General features: G+C 29.6%; 1 protein-coding gene across 1 annotated transcript; it reads left to right on the forward strand.

Annotated features, from left to right (window-relative positions):
- Positions 1–230: 230 nt before the first annotated feature.
- LOC113369401 (serine-rich adhesin for platelets-like) lies at positions 231–15,581 on the forward strand. The gene is made up of 16 exons (XM_026610159.1): positions 231–612; positions 678–871; positions 1,300–1,439; positions 1,588–1,843; positions 1,939–2,062; positions 2,952–3,091; positions 3,180–3,330; positions 7,292–7,417; positions 10,966–11,011; positions 11,086–11,171; positions 11,243–11,485; positions 11,556–11,589; positions 11,725–11,867; positions 11,977–12,175; positions 12,245–13,404; positions 15,510–15,581. Exons 1-16 carry the CDS (start codon positions 448–450, stop codon positions 15,579–15,581), a joined length of 3,279 nt encoding a protein of 1,092 aa, XP_026465944.1. The 5' UTR covers positions 231–447.
- The last annotated feature ends 742 nt before the right edge of the window (positions 15,582–16,323 follow it).

Below are 16,323 nucleotides of genomic sequence, written 5' to 3' on the forward strand. Positions count from 1 at the left end.
TTTCAATCAATTACATCGCAAGATCGTAGAAGTCTCGCAAAATCGCGATCAAAAATTCGAAATTATTTTAACCGAAACGCACGGGAGCTACGAGTCTACGAGCCATAGAAAACTAAACATAAGCTACGACCGTAGAGCTCTGGGCTCTACGGTCGAAAGTTTTAGGAACATGTGTCGTGAAGTTGGTAGTGTTGAATTGTTTAGTTATTTTCGTATTGTATAATTTGACGTTTGGTGCTGTATAATATTATCTCTTTTGTCTGTGGTTGTATGATATTAGACACTAGAGCTAGTGTCTTCTCGGATTGTTTACTTCTCGTCTAGTTGTTGTTTACTATTATCTACGATAATGATTTTCATCGCAGTAATTGATTAAGTCCTTCGATTCAGCAACGGTGCTCGTGTTGCAATAATATACCGTCTAACTTTTAAACAATTTAATAAAATATGGCAAAGCGCAAAACTGATAATTCTTACCAATGTGATTCAAAACGATTCTCAGTACCTTTGCCTGATTTTTCTGTGCCACCGCCCGGTTTCAATTCAGCACCTTTTACTTCACAAAATTTTCAATCGAATTGGTTCAGTGGTCCAGCACAGCAGCAGCAGCAGGTTGTAGCATGAATGATTACCTTTAGATAGTCCTATATTTGTATCATTTCAACATTTGATTTTAGGCCTCGTATGGATTTTACAATTACAATGCCGCCGAAACATCTAATTTTGCTAATGCTTCCGCATTTTTTTGGACCCCGAACAAACCTAGAAATTTTCAAAATGCTCAACAAACTCGACCATCAGTGATACCGAATCTTAAGCTTAGAGGTCGCGGAAGAGGCCGCGCACCAGGACGAGGAAATGATTCTTATATGTAATGTTAACATACATCTAATATTTGCATTTTTTTGCATAGAATGTGTAAACTAATACAATATCTTAACACAGATTTCATGTTAATTTGTTTATTAAAAGACTAGAATGAGTTCGACTAAATATTGATTATATATAAACTCATTCGGACTATCTTCAATAACAATAGCTATTTAATATTATAATTTAGAAAAAAATATAATACACTTTATCTTATATATCTTTGTGCTGCATTATTTCTAAATTCATAAAACAGAGAATATATGGTTATTTCGATTTAAATACATATCATTGCTTTTATTATATTATGTTCAATGTTTGGAGTTGTGCATATACTTTCAAATAATAAATTCAAATATTCTATGTATTGAAACTGTTTTTTGGTGTTGGTACATTTTTCTTGTTATTTAATGACACTAATCATTGCAGTAATAAGTCACCAAGAAGTTCAAATTCAAGTGGTGGAGCACCGCAATGGTTTCCAAATAGCATGAACAATTCAAATTCTCGTTTCTCCAATAGTTACTCTAATGATAATGATAGAATTTCTGAATCTGGCAGTATAAATGGTAAATGAATATTTTGCAAGTATTATAGACCGTAATGAGTTAAACATGTTTTCTTCAAAATATTTTAAATGTTAATGCTTAAATGATTTAAATATGCAAAATTATAGCATTACCGTTTTCTTTAGATTACTTGTAACATTAGTTTCAGATGAAAAAAATGAAAGTAAGAAGACTATTGTTAACAAGAAAGGTAAACGCAAGTCAATGTCTCAAAAATATTCATCGAAGCCTTGGGATTTAGAATCTGCTGAAAAAGCAGTTGCTGTAGAATTAGAATATAATAGACTACAGAATACACAATCCTTAATTCTAAAATTTCCTGATGCCGAGTTAAATAAAGAAATAGTTAAGAATTTCAATAGCAACATTGAACATGTGCATTTTCAACAACCATCAACACCCAGGTTGGTAGATTGCTGTTTATATTAACAATTTTAATATTTTTTTATTGCTAATTACATGCAAAGTTTGGTTGTTTTATCATATTAAATATTTTTAGATATTGTTTTGTACAACTTTGTGAAGGTGCTGATGTTGATTCTGTTCAAAATCAATTGCGAGAAGTAACCTTTGGTGGTGGGAAAATAACAGTAGAAAAAAAAATTAATCAGAAATCAAAAGAGGTAAATTTTATTTTTATTTGTTATTTTTTACCTCATTTATTTAATTGCGAGTTTTCTGATTTATATGAAGATTGGGTTCAATTGTATGATATTTTAAATATCAACAATTATATTTTTTGTAGTTCAAGACTACTCACAAATATTAAATAAAAATATGAATTTATCGTTTTAATTATAGTGGTTTGACATCAAAGTAACTATATAAATTGCAATCTTGAATTAGCATTATCAGCTGATTACTACATTACATTTATTGAGATGGTATATATGTATATTAGGGTGGTCTTTAAAATGGTTATTTTCGAATTTCCTTGCTCCCAGGGGCTAAAATGGTTCCAAATTGATAAAAAACAATTCTCTGAAAGTTTTAGCTCTCAATATTAACATTTAGATAGAGCGCAATTCAATCAAAGTTTTATATGGAAATAGCATGGAAAAATTTTCAAAAATTTTAAAAATATTATTTAGATGTAATTTAGCGAACAAATGAATGAATAAAACTCTTTCATTTGTTGCTAAGTTATACCTAAAACATTTTTTTTAAATTTTCAAAATTTTTGCTCTCTCCATACAAACTTTGATTGAATTGCACTCTATCTAAACATTAATATTAAGAGCTAAAACTTTTAGAGAATTGTTTTTTATCTATTTGGAACCATTTGAGCCCCTGGGAGCAAGGAAATTCAAAAATGACCATTTTAAGGACCACCCTAATGTGTGTATATATATTGAGTTTAAAAGTCGGGTGTTACATCAATAAAAATTGTATGAGTTTTTAGAAATTTATTTAAAATCCATATGGCTAGCGTCTTAGCTTTCATTCAGTGGCAATCAATATAACTTTTTTATTTCAATGCATTTAATATATTTTATATTATCTGCATCCTAGCTTGCTCCTGAAAAAATTGATCCATATACATTGTATGTTGGAAATCTACCTACAAATATTACTGCAGAAACTGTAAAAGCAATATATCCCACAGCATTTCGAGTAGACATAGGTTATGCTCAAAAGATGAAATACACAAGGTGATTGCTTTAATCCAAAATATTTATAAAATTTAATAATATTTAACAACACATAGAGTTTAAATATTTATAAAGTATTTAATTATAGATATGCTTTCATAAGTTACCAATCTGCAGAAGCAGCTATTAAAGCATTTAAGGATACTCATAGTCTTAGCTTGGAGTCTCGATCCATAATAGTAAGATTTAGAAGACACAAGGGAGCTGTTGGATTACCAGGCCAAAGCAAGACACCTGGGGTTTGTATTACAATTATTAACAAATGTTGATATTATTTACATATATCCAACAATTGCTATCTTTTACTTGAATTTTAATTTTTTACACATTCAGAGTAACAGTCTGTTAAATAGTATTAACATAGATAAGGATTATAACATATATAAGTGTTAAATATATATTTGAAGTATTTTGCAGCTAAATTGTCGAATTAAAAGTAAGTTGATATAGAAAAATTCTTCATTCTATTTAACGTTTGAAGAAGTATTAAGGGATATAAGTAATGACTCAACTATCATTCTAAGGTCACAATTCTTTTCAGTATATAAGGTGGTAGCTTTGGACATATTGATGGTATTGGTTGTTATTGATGGTTCAGGTTAATCATATGTTCTGATAACATAGTTTTAAATTGATTTGGGTTTCTAGAGTTATGTATATGTTGATTAAATTAACCCCTTTTTTTTGTATATATTGGGAACTTTCCCCAATGTAGCAACTGTTGCAATCATTGCAGTCCAACTCATATACAGCGTCAGTAACTCTATCCGCAGGAGTTTTTGATTTAAGGGCAGAAAAAAACATTGAACGTATTATCGAAACTGAAACTGAAAGAAAACCTTCAGAGGCAAATAACTTTCTTAAGAATTAAGAAAAATTGCTTAACACTAGAAAGACGGACGAATTGAATATACCTACATTGCCTGAAAACAGTCAAAATGACTGCGTCGTGAAAAAAATAAATAATGCGTTTAGAAATTTGTTTAAAATTATTTTTTATTATTTTATGTACTATTTACATTTATACGAATTATCTATAAGTGCTAAAAATAAAAAAATAGTTCATCTGAAATAGAAGTTCATTATTTTTACAATTTATGCAAATATAATTTAAGATCTTTTTATGAGTACATTTTCCGCAAACATGTTTGTTGCAACTTTGACGCGTATTATTAGTTTTATTATTATTGCAAAGTCTTATTTGGCAAAATTTTTTTTTATTACTATTGGTATTTGCATGATGTCTGTGGGTCATCATTTTTCTTTGATTTTTTTTGTGTTGATGTCGTGTAGTTCGCGGAAAGCTGTTCTGCCAATTCAAACAAAAACTGTTCTCTAAGGATTTGTTTTCTTTGGATTTTTATTCCTGTCGCTTCCTTGTAAAGAATCCAGACATTTATCGCAGCCAAATCCAAAATGTTGAAAAATATTTGCAGGGGTCATCTACTGGATTGGAACTGGATTTTACAGTATATTTTCTTTACCTTTGATCTGCCATGGCTTCTTTGCTGACCATAAATAAGTCAATTTCAATTTTTTTGCCTCATAGGCCCCACGAGCATATAAAATTCCAATAAATGCACGTATTTCGGGTAACGCTGTTGTCCAATCGTACTCCAAAATTCGACTGCCTTCTTCTTCTGTACACTGTTTTATGTGTTTGATAACATAATTATCTATTATCAACGAAAATGCTCTGACAAGATCACCTGTAATAATATTCTTTTTTGCATAGCTTGTTGGCCCTTTCACACCCTTGAAAACACAATTAGATGATGACCTTCCTGGAGTACCACCTTCGGCAATTTTTGTCCATACAGTACCATCGACAGGTGTTTCCGTTTCTTGAATTCTTTCATCAGTTTCTGAGCCACTTAGCACCGGTCTGCACACACTGATGACACTTTCATTTTCATCAATAGTGATCACCTTCATCGCTACCCTCAGAATCAGATGATTCACGTGGAATATAATCCAATTCATCTTCAGATGATTGTGCCCAATTTTCTGCATTTTATCCTATGTCGGAACACTCTTCACTTATGTGTGTTAGCTTTTGCAACAATTCACTTCTCTTCGACATTTTATTTATAAGTTCTAAAAAATCAATTGAACAACGCGTTATACTGAAAGTTACTACGTGAAAAAGACAGGTCTAATGTCAATACTTACCATAATTCGGTTATTTCTATGTAAAAAATGCATTATCGCTCATTCGAGATGAATTAACGCGAGATAACGATTTGCAATACAATAACAAAGCCATTTGTTTATGTAAAATTTCTATAGCAGTCAAAATGACTGTTTTCCGTCCATGTAGGCATAACATGTAAGAATATTGAAAATAAAAGTGAGATAAGGCAAATAATACGATTTATTTACGCATTTATATGTTGTATAAAAAGTCACAAAATTTCACGAAGCTGCGACTTCAAATACATAGTTATTTTTATGTTTGAAAATGGAAAACAGTCAAAATGACTGCGTCCGTCTTTCTAGTGTTAAAAAAGGTAAACAAATAACACCTTTATATTTATTTAAAGAGAAAGAATTTAATTTTGAAGAAGAATTATTTAGGGATGAAGAATGACTGTTTAAAGTGATAGGAAAAATAATTTAAATATAACCTTGACCAAGTTGGCTTTTGGAACCAGTCAGCGAGGATGACATTTTTGTTTCTAATAATTTTTAAGTCTCGGAAACTAATAGAGTTACTAACATCAAGTTCACAAGTGAACTGCGAGTGCTTGTTGAACGAATTAAAGAAATTTAAGTGTGTGATGCATAATCCTTATCTAAACACAAGAGAATGTCATTAACATATCTATAGTAAAAATAAGGTTGAATGGTAAGATTAGTCAAAATGAAGTTTTCTAAAATTTGTAATGTTAAATCAGCCACAGGAGGGCTAATACTAGACCCCATGGGCAAACCAAAAAACTGTGAAAAAATTTATTGTCAAGACAAAAATAAGTATTTTCAAAAATGAAATTTAAAATAATTTTAAACCAAATCAAGTCAATAGATGTATGCGGGTGGATATCATTCTAACAATCAGAAACAGCTTGTAAAGCAAGATTCCAAGGAATATTGGAAACAGGAAAATGGCGTAAAAACTGGCAAAAAATGTTAGGAGGGATTTCAGAATTGTTTAAAATTTCAGCTAAATTAAAAGAATTTGAAACATTAAATTTAGAAGAAATGATAACTTTTGAAAGTATAGAGCTAATATGTTTTGAGACTTTGCATGAAGGAGAATTTATGTCAGAAACAATAGGTCTGAAAGGTAAATTTGGTTTGTGAACCTTAATAAGAGTAAAGTTTTGGAAATCTAGGAATGAAAACTTCAAGACAAAAACCTAAGGGTTTGGAGATTTGTTTGTTTGAGATTAAATTACATGTACATTTTATATTTTTTTATATTTAATATCAAATGTTGTTATTTATGTAATGTTTTTTTTAGATTACTGAATGATGACACACATTAAGTGTCGAAATGTCTAATAGTATAAAGAATTTTTATATATTAACCTTCTTTTAATTTGATGGTTGGGCTGCAAAATATTTCAAATATGTATCAACGTCGACATATATATCTTAGTCATATATATATATATATATATATATATATATATATATATATATATATATATATATATATATATATATATATATATATATATATATATATATATATATATATATATATAGATATATATATATATATATATATATATATATATTATTATTACGAATTCTTTTCTTCTTATCATATTATGTAAACTAAAGTCTTCCAAATAAAGATTCATCACAAGCTTTGGTATTCGGCCGAATATCAAAAAAGGTCCGAATATACCAAATAGTGACCGAATATATAATTTGGTGCAAGCCTAATATATATGTGATAAATTTAAGAGTTTGCTCAAGGTTCTGTTTTGATTGGATTTATTTTTGGAAAGAAGCTGAAAGAATTCATTAAACTGGCACTCATTTTTAGTTTTATTTCTGTAGAGGAAATCAAATATACAATATTAAAATATATTATTTAAATTAAATAATATGCTGATGGTTTTACCCAACTTCTGTATTAAAATTTGTGTATGACTTCAGTTACATTTGTACCACTATTAATCACTTATATTACATGATACTCAGTAATTGCATTATAAAGTCAAAATGTTTATTACATATATCAATCAGCACTTAAGTGAAGAAGCTGTGTCTAAAAGTGCAGGAAACACCAAACAACAATCTAAGAAGTCTTCGCTTAGTATGACAGATGATGGAGACATTGGTGGTAGTGATTTACATGATGGACCAATGGAGGTATTAATTGTTACTGCTTTTATTATTTGCTTTAATTGAGTTAATATATGCAATTTTAGCAAATCCTAATATAAGCACTTCCTAATTTGATACTCATTTTCTTTTGCGTGGAATATATTTATGTTTACTCAAAAGTAAATATAAATAGTGTAATAATTTCTTATTTTTTTACCCTAATATATATATATATATATATTTATATATATATATATATTTATATATATTTATATATGGGTGGTCCTTAATATGGATGCTTACGAATTTCCTGGCTCCTAGAGACTCAAAAGCTTCCACATTGATCAAAAAAAATTCTCTGAAAGTTTTAGCTCTTAATATTAACTCTGAGATAGTCCGCACTACAATCAAAGTTTCTTATAGAAATAACATGGGAAAAATTCCATTTGTTTTTTAGAATTCCATAACTTAGCGACCAGTGAATCAAAATTGAATAATATTATATTTGCTTATTTTGATTATGAATAAAAAAATTCAAAACAAAAATTTAATATATTTTATAAATTACGTATTTACTTAAAAAGAAGAGCCAAGAAACTTTGTTTGGAGTGCGAACTACGTTAGAGTTAATATTAAGAGCTAAAACTTTCAGAAATTTTTTATTTTATCAATTTTTGGAAGCATTTACTCCATGGTAGCAAGGAGATTTGAAAACATCCATATTGAGGGCCACTCTTATACATATATATATATATATATATATATATATATATATATATACTAGCCGTCCCGACAGACTTCGCCCTGTCAAAAAAAATTGTAATGTGGCGGTGTTTTGTGCCTACCTTTTTTGTTTGATTACCTAGCGCATAGACAAACAAATCTGATGGTTTTCCAATACGGGAACAAACAACATACAATTTTCCATGTGAGAAACATGGGTTTTCTAAATTAATACCACAAACAGTTAATGATACCATAAACGCACTGGAAACGCATTGGGATGCATGGTGCGAGAACATCTTCTGCTTTATACTATCCTTTGAATATAGTTGGTCGATATTTTGCAACATTATAATTGCAGATCCAACCTTTAATTGAAGATTGTGAGGTGACAATCCAAGCAAATCCAGCGAGTTTAAAAACTCCGGTGGATCGTCTTGGTTAGTTGCCGAATCAACTGATTCGCCTGTAATTTGTTCTTGATTTTTGAAATTTAATTCATTTACATCAATGTTTTTGGCTGCCAATATAGCTCGTTAATTAATAGAAAGATATTTCTATCTTTATATAAATATATTCAAAATTAGATTATCAAAAACTGCACAAAATGTCATGACATAGATCATTGTTTTTTTTTTACAAATTGCGTTGCCTACTCGATTAAAGAAGAAAAGGGCTGTTTTTAGGGGTTTCCCGGCAATTATTCGTTTTTTTCTCGCCGTAACAACCAACCTTGGACTTCAACGAACATTTTAAAAAAATAATTGGCCAAATTGGTCCAGGCGTTGTTGAGTTATGCGCTTACCAACACATTTTGCGATCCATTTTTATATATAAGATATATGTATATATATATATATATGGAGGCTTGGTCCATATTAAGACCAATTGTAGTCATAATAAATTTCATAAAATATTATTTATATTTCGTTTATTTTATATATGATTAATATCCACGACACTATGTGTTGTCCTACTGATCATTAATAAAACGTTATTGGTATTTTCTTATTTATAATAGAAAAGAAAGGTTTCAAGAATTATACATTTTTTTGGCAAAAACTACTAGAGAGAAACAAAAGCCGTGTCCGATCTGACACTTGAATTTATTTTTGTTTTTTTTCTGTGCTGTCAATATATGGGCCAATCTGTCCAGTAACATGTGATGCGTGTTGACAAGCCGCGATGCGTGTTGGCAACCCGCTACATCACTCCGCCCATTCCATAAAATATTATTTATATTTCGTTTATTTTATATATGATTAATATCCACGACACTATGTGTTGTCCTACTGATCATTAATAAAACGTTATTGGTATTTTCTTATTTATAATAGAAAAGAAAGGTTTCAAGAATTATACATTTTTTTGGCAAAAACTACTAGAGAGAAACAAAAGCCGTGTCCGATCTGACACTTGAATTTATTTTTGTTTTTTTTCTGTGCTGTCAATATATGGGCCAATCTGTCCAGTAACATGTGATGCGTGTTGACAAGCCGCGATGCGTGTTGGCAACCCGCTACATCACTCCGCCCATTCCATAAAATATTATTTATATTTCGTTTATTTTATATATGATTAATATCCACGACACTATGTGTTGTCCTACTGATCATTAATAAAACGTTATTGGTATTTTCTTATTTATAATAGAAAAGAAAGGTTTCAAGAATTATACATTTTTTTGGCAAAAACTACTAGAGAGAAACAAAAGCCGTGTCCGATCTGACACTTGAATTTATTTTTGTTTTTTTTCTGTGCTGTCAATATATGGGCCAATCTGTCCAGTAACATGTGATGCGTGTTGACAAGCCGCGATGCGTGTTGGCAACCCGCTACATCACTCCGCCCATTCCATAAAATATTATTTATATTTCGTTTATTTTATATATGATTAATATCCACGACACTATGTGTTGTCCTACTGATCATTAATAAAACGTTATTGGTATTTTCTTATTTATAATAGAAAAGAAAGGTTTCAAGAATTATACATTTTTTTGGCAAAAACTACTAGAGAGAAACAAAAGCCGTGTCCGATCTGACACTTGAATTTATTTTTGTTTTTTTTCTGTGCTGTCAATATATGGGCCAATCTGTCCAGTAACATGTGATGCGTGTTGACAAGCCGCGATGCGTGTTGGCAACCCGCTACATCACTCCGCCCATTCCATAAAATATTATTTATATTTCGTTTATTTTATATATGATTAATATCCACGACACTATGTGTTGTCCTACTGATCATTAATAAAACGTTATTGGTATTTTCTTATTTATAATAGAAAAGAAAGGTTTCAAGAATTATACATTTTTTTGGCAAAAACTACTAGAGAGAAACAAAAGCCGTGTCCGATCTGACACTTGAATTTATTTTTGTTTTTTTTCTGTGCTGTCAATATATGGGCCAATCTGTCCAGTAACATGTGATGCGTGTTGACAAGCCGCGATGCGTGTTGGCAACCCGCTACATATATATATATATATATATATATATATATATATATATATATATATATATATATCTATGTTCATAATTATTTTATAATGTTTTTTATTATTAGTAAAATTTTTCAAATTTATAGTAGTTGCTGAATGATGACACGCATCTTGTGTCGAAACGTATAAATAAAAGTTCTAAAATACTTTATTACCTTTTTTATTTCGACGAATGGGCTGCTAGTTACTTTGAAATATGTCGAAAAAACTATCAAGATATATACATATATCTTATATATATATATATATATATATATATATATATATATATTAGCTTAACTGTCATTATTAAGCTAACAGTAAAGTAGTTTTTATGCCCATATTCTAAACAAGCATACTTTTATATATTATTGTACAATTATTTGTTTTAGATTGATGAAGACGATTATGACATTCCTTATCATGATGATTTAGATGGTAAATATTTTTATATTAGTTAATTATCATATTTGACATTTTTTAACATTTTAATATTCATCTTTTAATTTTAGAGCATTACAATTCTGACTTTGATGATTCCTTATTTGATAATTTAAGATCAAGTAGCAAAGAATGCAAACGTTCTAATAAGGATGAGGTATTAATAATTTATAATGTAATATTATAGTGAAATTATCATCTGCAAATTTATATCTATTTTCTGCACAGATTTCAACTAGCAGAAATTCAAGTACATATAGAGAAAGCTTGTCAAAAACGAATAAATCCCAACAACTCAGAGAAAATACATCAAGCATGAGTGCTTCCGATATTTTGAAGTCAAAAGAGAATGAGGAAATTTCAGCAAATGATGCAGCAAAAAAAAATGTTGAGCAACAAATTGAAGAACTTATTCCAAATGTTATCACGCAGCTATTAAAATCTAGCGAAATAAAACAAGAACCACTAGAGGTAACTTATTTATAGTTTGTAATAAGTATAATTCTTATTATTATAATTTTTGTTTGAACTTCATTTTCAGAAGGATAACATGGAACAATTGCTTCAAAATCAATGTGAGTTAGTTTTTGTGAATATATTCAAATTATATATTTACTTTTGATATGTTCTGTCACAAATTAAAGTTCATATATAAATACGCATGTTGTGTTTTTATAACAATCATATTATTTTTTTCTTTTATTTAATAGTTCCAGATTTTGCAAATCACATAACTGCATTAGCTGTGGATGCTATTAAAAAAGAACCACTATTTGCTGAATATCTTCTTCGCAAAAAGCAAGTACCGATGCCTATGTTGTGTGCAGATGAAATTAAAACTGAACCAGCTGAGGTATTTTATTATCAATATTATTACTCAAAAATAAATTCTTTTATTAATAGCATATTATTATCCTTCATAAATGTTTTCAAGATTTGAGATTAATTTTTTTTTCTTTTAGCTAAATGAAGATGGTGATGGTGAAAATGATGTCACTCTTGCAAACATTGTACCTAAAATTGAAGCACCTGAAAGTGATGACCAGGATGATGGTGACTTAAATAGTCTTAAAACATCAAAGAGGACTCGAGAAGCAATGTATAAAAGACCACAAAAATTTAAAAGATACAAACCTGGATTTGATAATGCACCTGCTAATTGTAAGTTTTTGAAGTTGCATTTTGATTTCTGTTTAGGAATAGTGTATAGAGAGAAAACTTTACTTTCAGTTGCACTACCAGAACAACCAGTGGAAGATTTTGACATGTCGTATTTGTTAGACTACATTTCTGAAGAACAGGCACAATTTGAAGAGTTAAATAGAGAAACTATGGAAGCTGCAAGATATATATCAGCAAATTTACATAATATGAATGAAACAAATGTTTTCCCATCAAGTACGGGAACGAATGACAACTGTAACAACTCATCATCAGATGTCACAACATCACGTCCTGATTTTTCTGATACATTTTCAAGCAAATCTTTAACTTCATCTACATTTGAATCATGTTCACCAGTTCCGATTCGCCTACCTATGTCCAGACCTGCTAATACTGAAACAAATATGTCCAAAAATTTGTCTTCCGATAGTTCTAATTTTGTCAGTTCATCTATTGGAATATCATCGGATAGTAGGAATCAATTTAATATGGGAACACCACCACCAACAAGAACACCTCCAATGCTAGGAATGGCTGAATCTGTTTCTGTAAATGCGAAACCTACAGCTACCATTTTACCTGTAGTTACAGTATCTCCACTTGTCACTGATATTCAAACTTCTTCTTCAAATGTTTCTTCATCTGGAAAATATACAACAAGCTCATCACAGTTATCAACAATATCTTCATCAACTTCAAGACCTTCATCACAAACAGGACGACAAACAATATCAATAGCATCACAGTTTTTATCTCCGCCTACTTCTCATTGTACAACAGTTAATTCACCGGTAACAGCAGTTGCACCTTTGACTTTTTCCAGTTCTGATCAAAAAAGCTCCAATTTATCATCATTATCTACGAAATCTGCTTCTGGTATCAGTCCAAAATCTGCAGATTCGTTATTACAGTCTAAGGAAGCATGCACAAGTAGTTTTGATCATGTTAATAAGTCAACCAGTAGCACTCCCAAGATATCACGAAAATCATATATTGGAAGTTTGGACAGAGATCCTAGTATTCAGTTGACACCTAGTAATGCTAAAAACATTAAAATAACAAATATTATAAGGCCAGGTTCTAAAGCAAAAACTGGTTCCAAACCACTGGTTCGATCTACACCAGTATTAACCAAGCAACGTAATTTTTTGAAAACTAGCTCAGATTTTCAAGAGAAGCAGTCAAACTTAAATCTCTCATTTGATGAATTTTCAGAGGATGAAGAGGTATGTTGTACATGTTTTTTTTTTATTTTCTACATAACCATCACTGAACAAATCAATCACGCGTTTCTATTAACTATCTGGGGCTTATGTGCATTGGCGGGGGTATCAAAATTTGTCGCAAAAAGCAAAACTTTCTCACAAAATGAAAAAAACATTGCATACAATTTATTCATCATCAATATTTATCTTTCAAAATTCCTACAAACAATTTGAAATTCATTTTTACTTCACGAAGTAGATGTTTGTTTTCGCCAGAAAATCCGACTTACTAATATTATGTTTTGGAATAATGGCATCAAAATTTCAAAATTATATTATGAAAATTATGAAAGTTGTTAAATCTGAATTCTTATTCATTAAGTAGTTTATTTACATCTATCGGAAACTTGCACTACAATTAAGGTGACCATACGTCCCGGATTGGCCCGGACAGTCCCGATTTTCCGCCTTGCGTCCCGGATTTTTCTAAAAGCAATATTTGTCCCGGTGTTAGGTGTTTTGTTCCGATTGTCCCGAATTTTTAAAAATGTTTTTATTGCCAATATATTTTTAAACATATTTCAACTAGAAAATTTGAAATGAAAAAATGTGCCTCCGATCGCACACACATTCTAATCCGTCCTGGATTTCATGCAAAAAATATGGTCACTTTAATTATAATGAGCCAATTTACCAGTTAAGTAATTTTTAGGTTAGATAATCAGTTTTATTTTTGAAAAAATTCTCTCAACATTTGCAGTTGTAACGATTAATTGTGCAAATAGTAAGAAGTTTGAGCAAATTTGCGATCGAATTTCGTACGTTACGTATGTTTGAGAGTATTTGCGCAAACACATATTTGCACAAATAATCGTATAGTATGGAGCGCCCATGAGGCATACTGTTATTACCTTTATATTTAGGAATATAAAAAATTTTGAATTTCAGATTTTAAGCTTATTTAAAGAGCGTTCGTTCAATTGGTTATAAAAACTAATGAGATTATCTTACCTTACTGTATTTTGGCAACACAGTTTTCTCTATCACTTTTGTTGTTTATCGAGTGGTGTTGTCGAGCCGAAACGCGCCGGAACGTCGTTCCGGCAAATCATTTTTGAACCGGAACGCGTTCCGGCAAAAATTTTTTAAAAAAAATTGCTACATACAGAAAGTGATTTAATAAGTGAATTTTATAAACCATAATTTAACTAATTTTTATTAAACGTTTCTATTATTGTAATAAACATACATATATATGCACAAAATGGATTTTGTAATGATTTTTCTTTTTCCTTTTCGAACGGAACCGGAACAAACATGGAAACCGGTTTTCCAATTTTAGCGTTCCGGCAAAAAAAATATTAGCACAACACCACTGGTTATAATGTACAACTTTCGAACATATTAATCAATTCAAGCTCCGAAATCTTTGAGAAAATTAATACATTTAATCAGCATAAGGACACGTTTACTGAAATTCTCTCATATTTCGATAACTCGTCAAAAAACTTGTTTGTAAAAACGGTCGTTTTCCTCCATTCTTTTGCTAAATCTTTGCACTCATTTAGCATCTATTGAATTATTTTTTTCTTAATTTGTCCAATCTATTTAAGAAACCACTCAATAAAATAATAGTTTTCTACTAGTCATTATTTGCATTTTGTAAAGCTTTAATGATTTCAGATAGTAGAGAAAAAAATATGACAAACATTAAAAAATCATAATACTCTAAAATTATATTTTTCTATACTCATCTTTTTGTCGTAATTAAATTTAGTTGGTACAAATAGTTTTCATGATCATTTGACTTTTGTTGTTTGTAAATTAGAAAAGAAACTATATAATTGTTTTTTTTTATATCTTCACGTGCATTATTTTCTTCGAAATTGAACTTAGTTGGTACAAAGTTTTCATTAATAATTAGACTTTTGTATTCCGTGAAAAATAATAATTTTTTTAACGTTTGCTCACGCACATTGGGGTCTTCGTATCCCGGGGGCGATGATACGGCGGCAGTTACTAGGCCCCTGTGTCTGGAACATATTTATATACTTATGTTTAATACAAAACTTATTAATATCTTCATTGTAACTAATCATTATGATTAATCGTGCGTATATTTTTAGGATAATACGGACTATGTTGCACTTCTTGGAGCCCCACCCGCAAATTTGGATGATTTTATAAACAAGACTTAAAAATTTAGTATTAAATTTTAATTATTTTAATTATACTTTTAATATACAAAATATTTACACATTTGTGAAGGAATGTATATATAAAATATTTATATAATAAATCTCTATGTATATGTGGATATGCATATAAAGGATTGTGTGAATTAGTGTATAAAAGACATCCATTATGAAGTATTTGTATTTTTTGTTGTCAATAATATACATATTTTTATCAATAAATTAATTTAAATTTTAAACATTCATGCTGTTTTAAGTATATTGAATTGCAATTGATTATATACAAATATATTAGAAGAATGGTATATCCACAATGTTTTGTAGCATCCTAAATCTGATACCATGTGATTTTCAGAATTCACAATCAATATTAATATTGATGTATAAGGAAATAAATTATAACGCATTTGTATAAATATTACTCATGTTTTATATTTTTAACTCTCGTTTTGTATTTTTAACTCATGTTGTCAACAGAAAATCTGATTTGATAGTTTCATTTTCCTAATTTGGAGCAATGCGTATGTGTGCCAATTTTTAAACTTTCGCTTACAAAAGGTTTTTGTTACCTGAAATGAATACTTGTTTATCTATGCTCGATATAGTCTGCACTTAAATAAAATGCATTTTTAGAACAGAAGTAGAATGGAATTTTTTAAATGATTTAAATTGTAATTGAGTTAAATTAATATGATTACATATATATCTGTTCTCGGCCCAATTTTGTTCTTAATTTTTACAGCTG

Source organism: Ctenocephalides felis, unplaced genomic scaffold, assembly GCF_003426905.1.
Source record: "Ctenocephalides felis isolate EL2017-DRISC unplaced genomic scaffold, ASM342690v1 CF-g0.4_SCAFFOLD_00779, whole genome shotgun sequence".
In the NCBI taxonomy this organism is placed as follows: domain Eukaryota; kingdom Metazoa; phylum Arthropoda; class Insecta; order Siphonaptera; family Pulicidae; genus Ctenocephalides; species Ctenocephalides felis.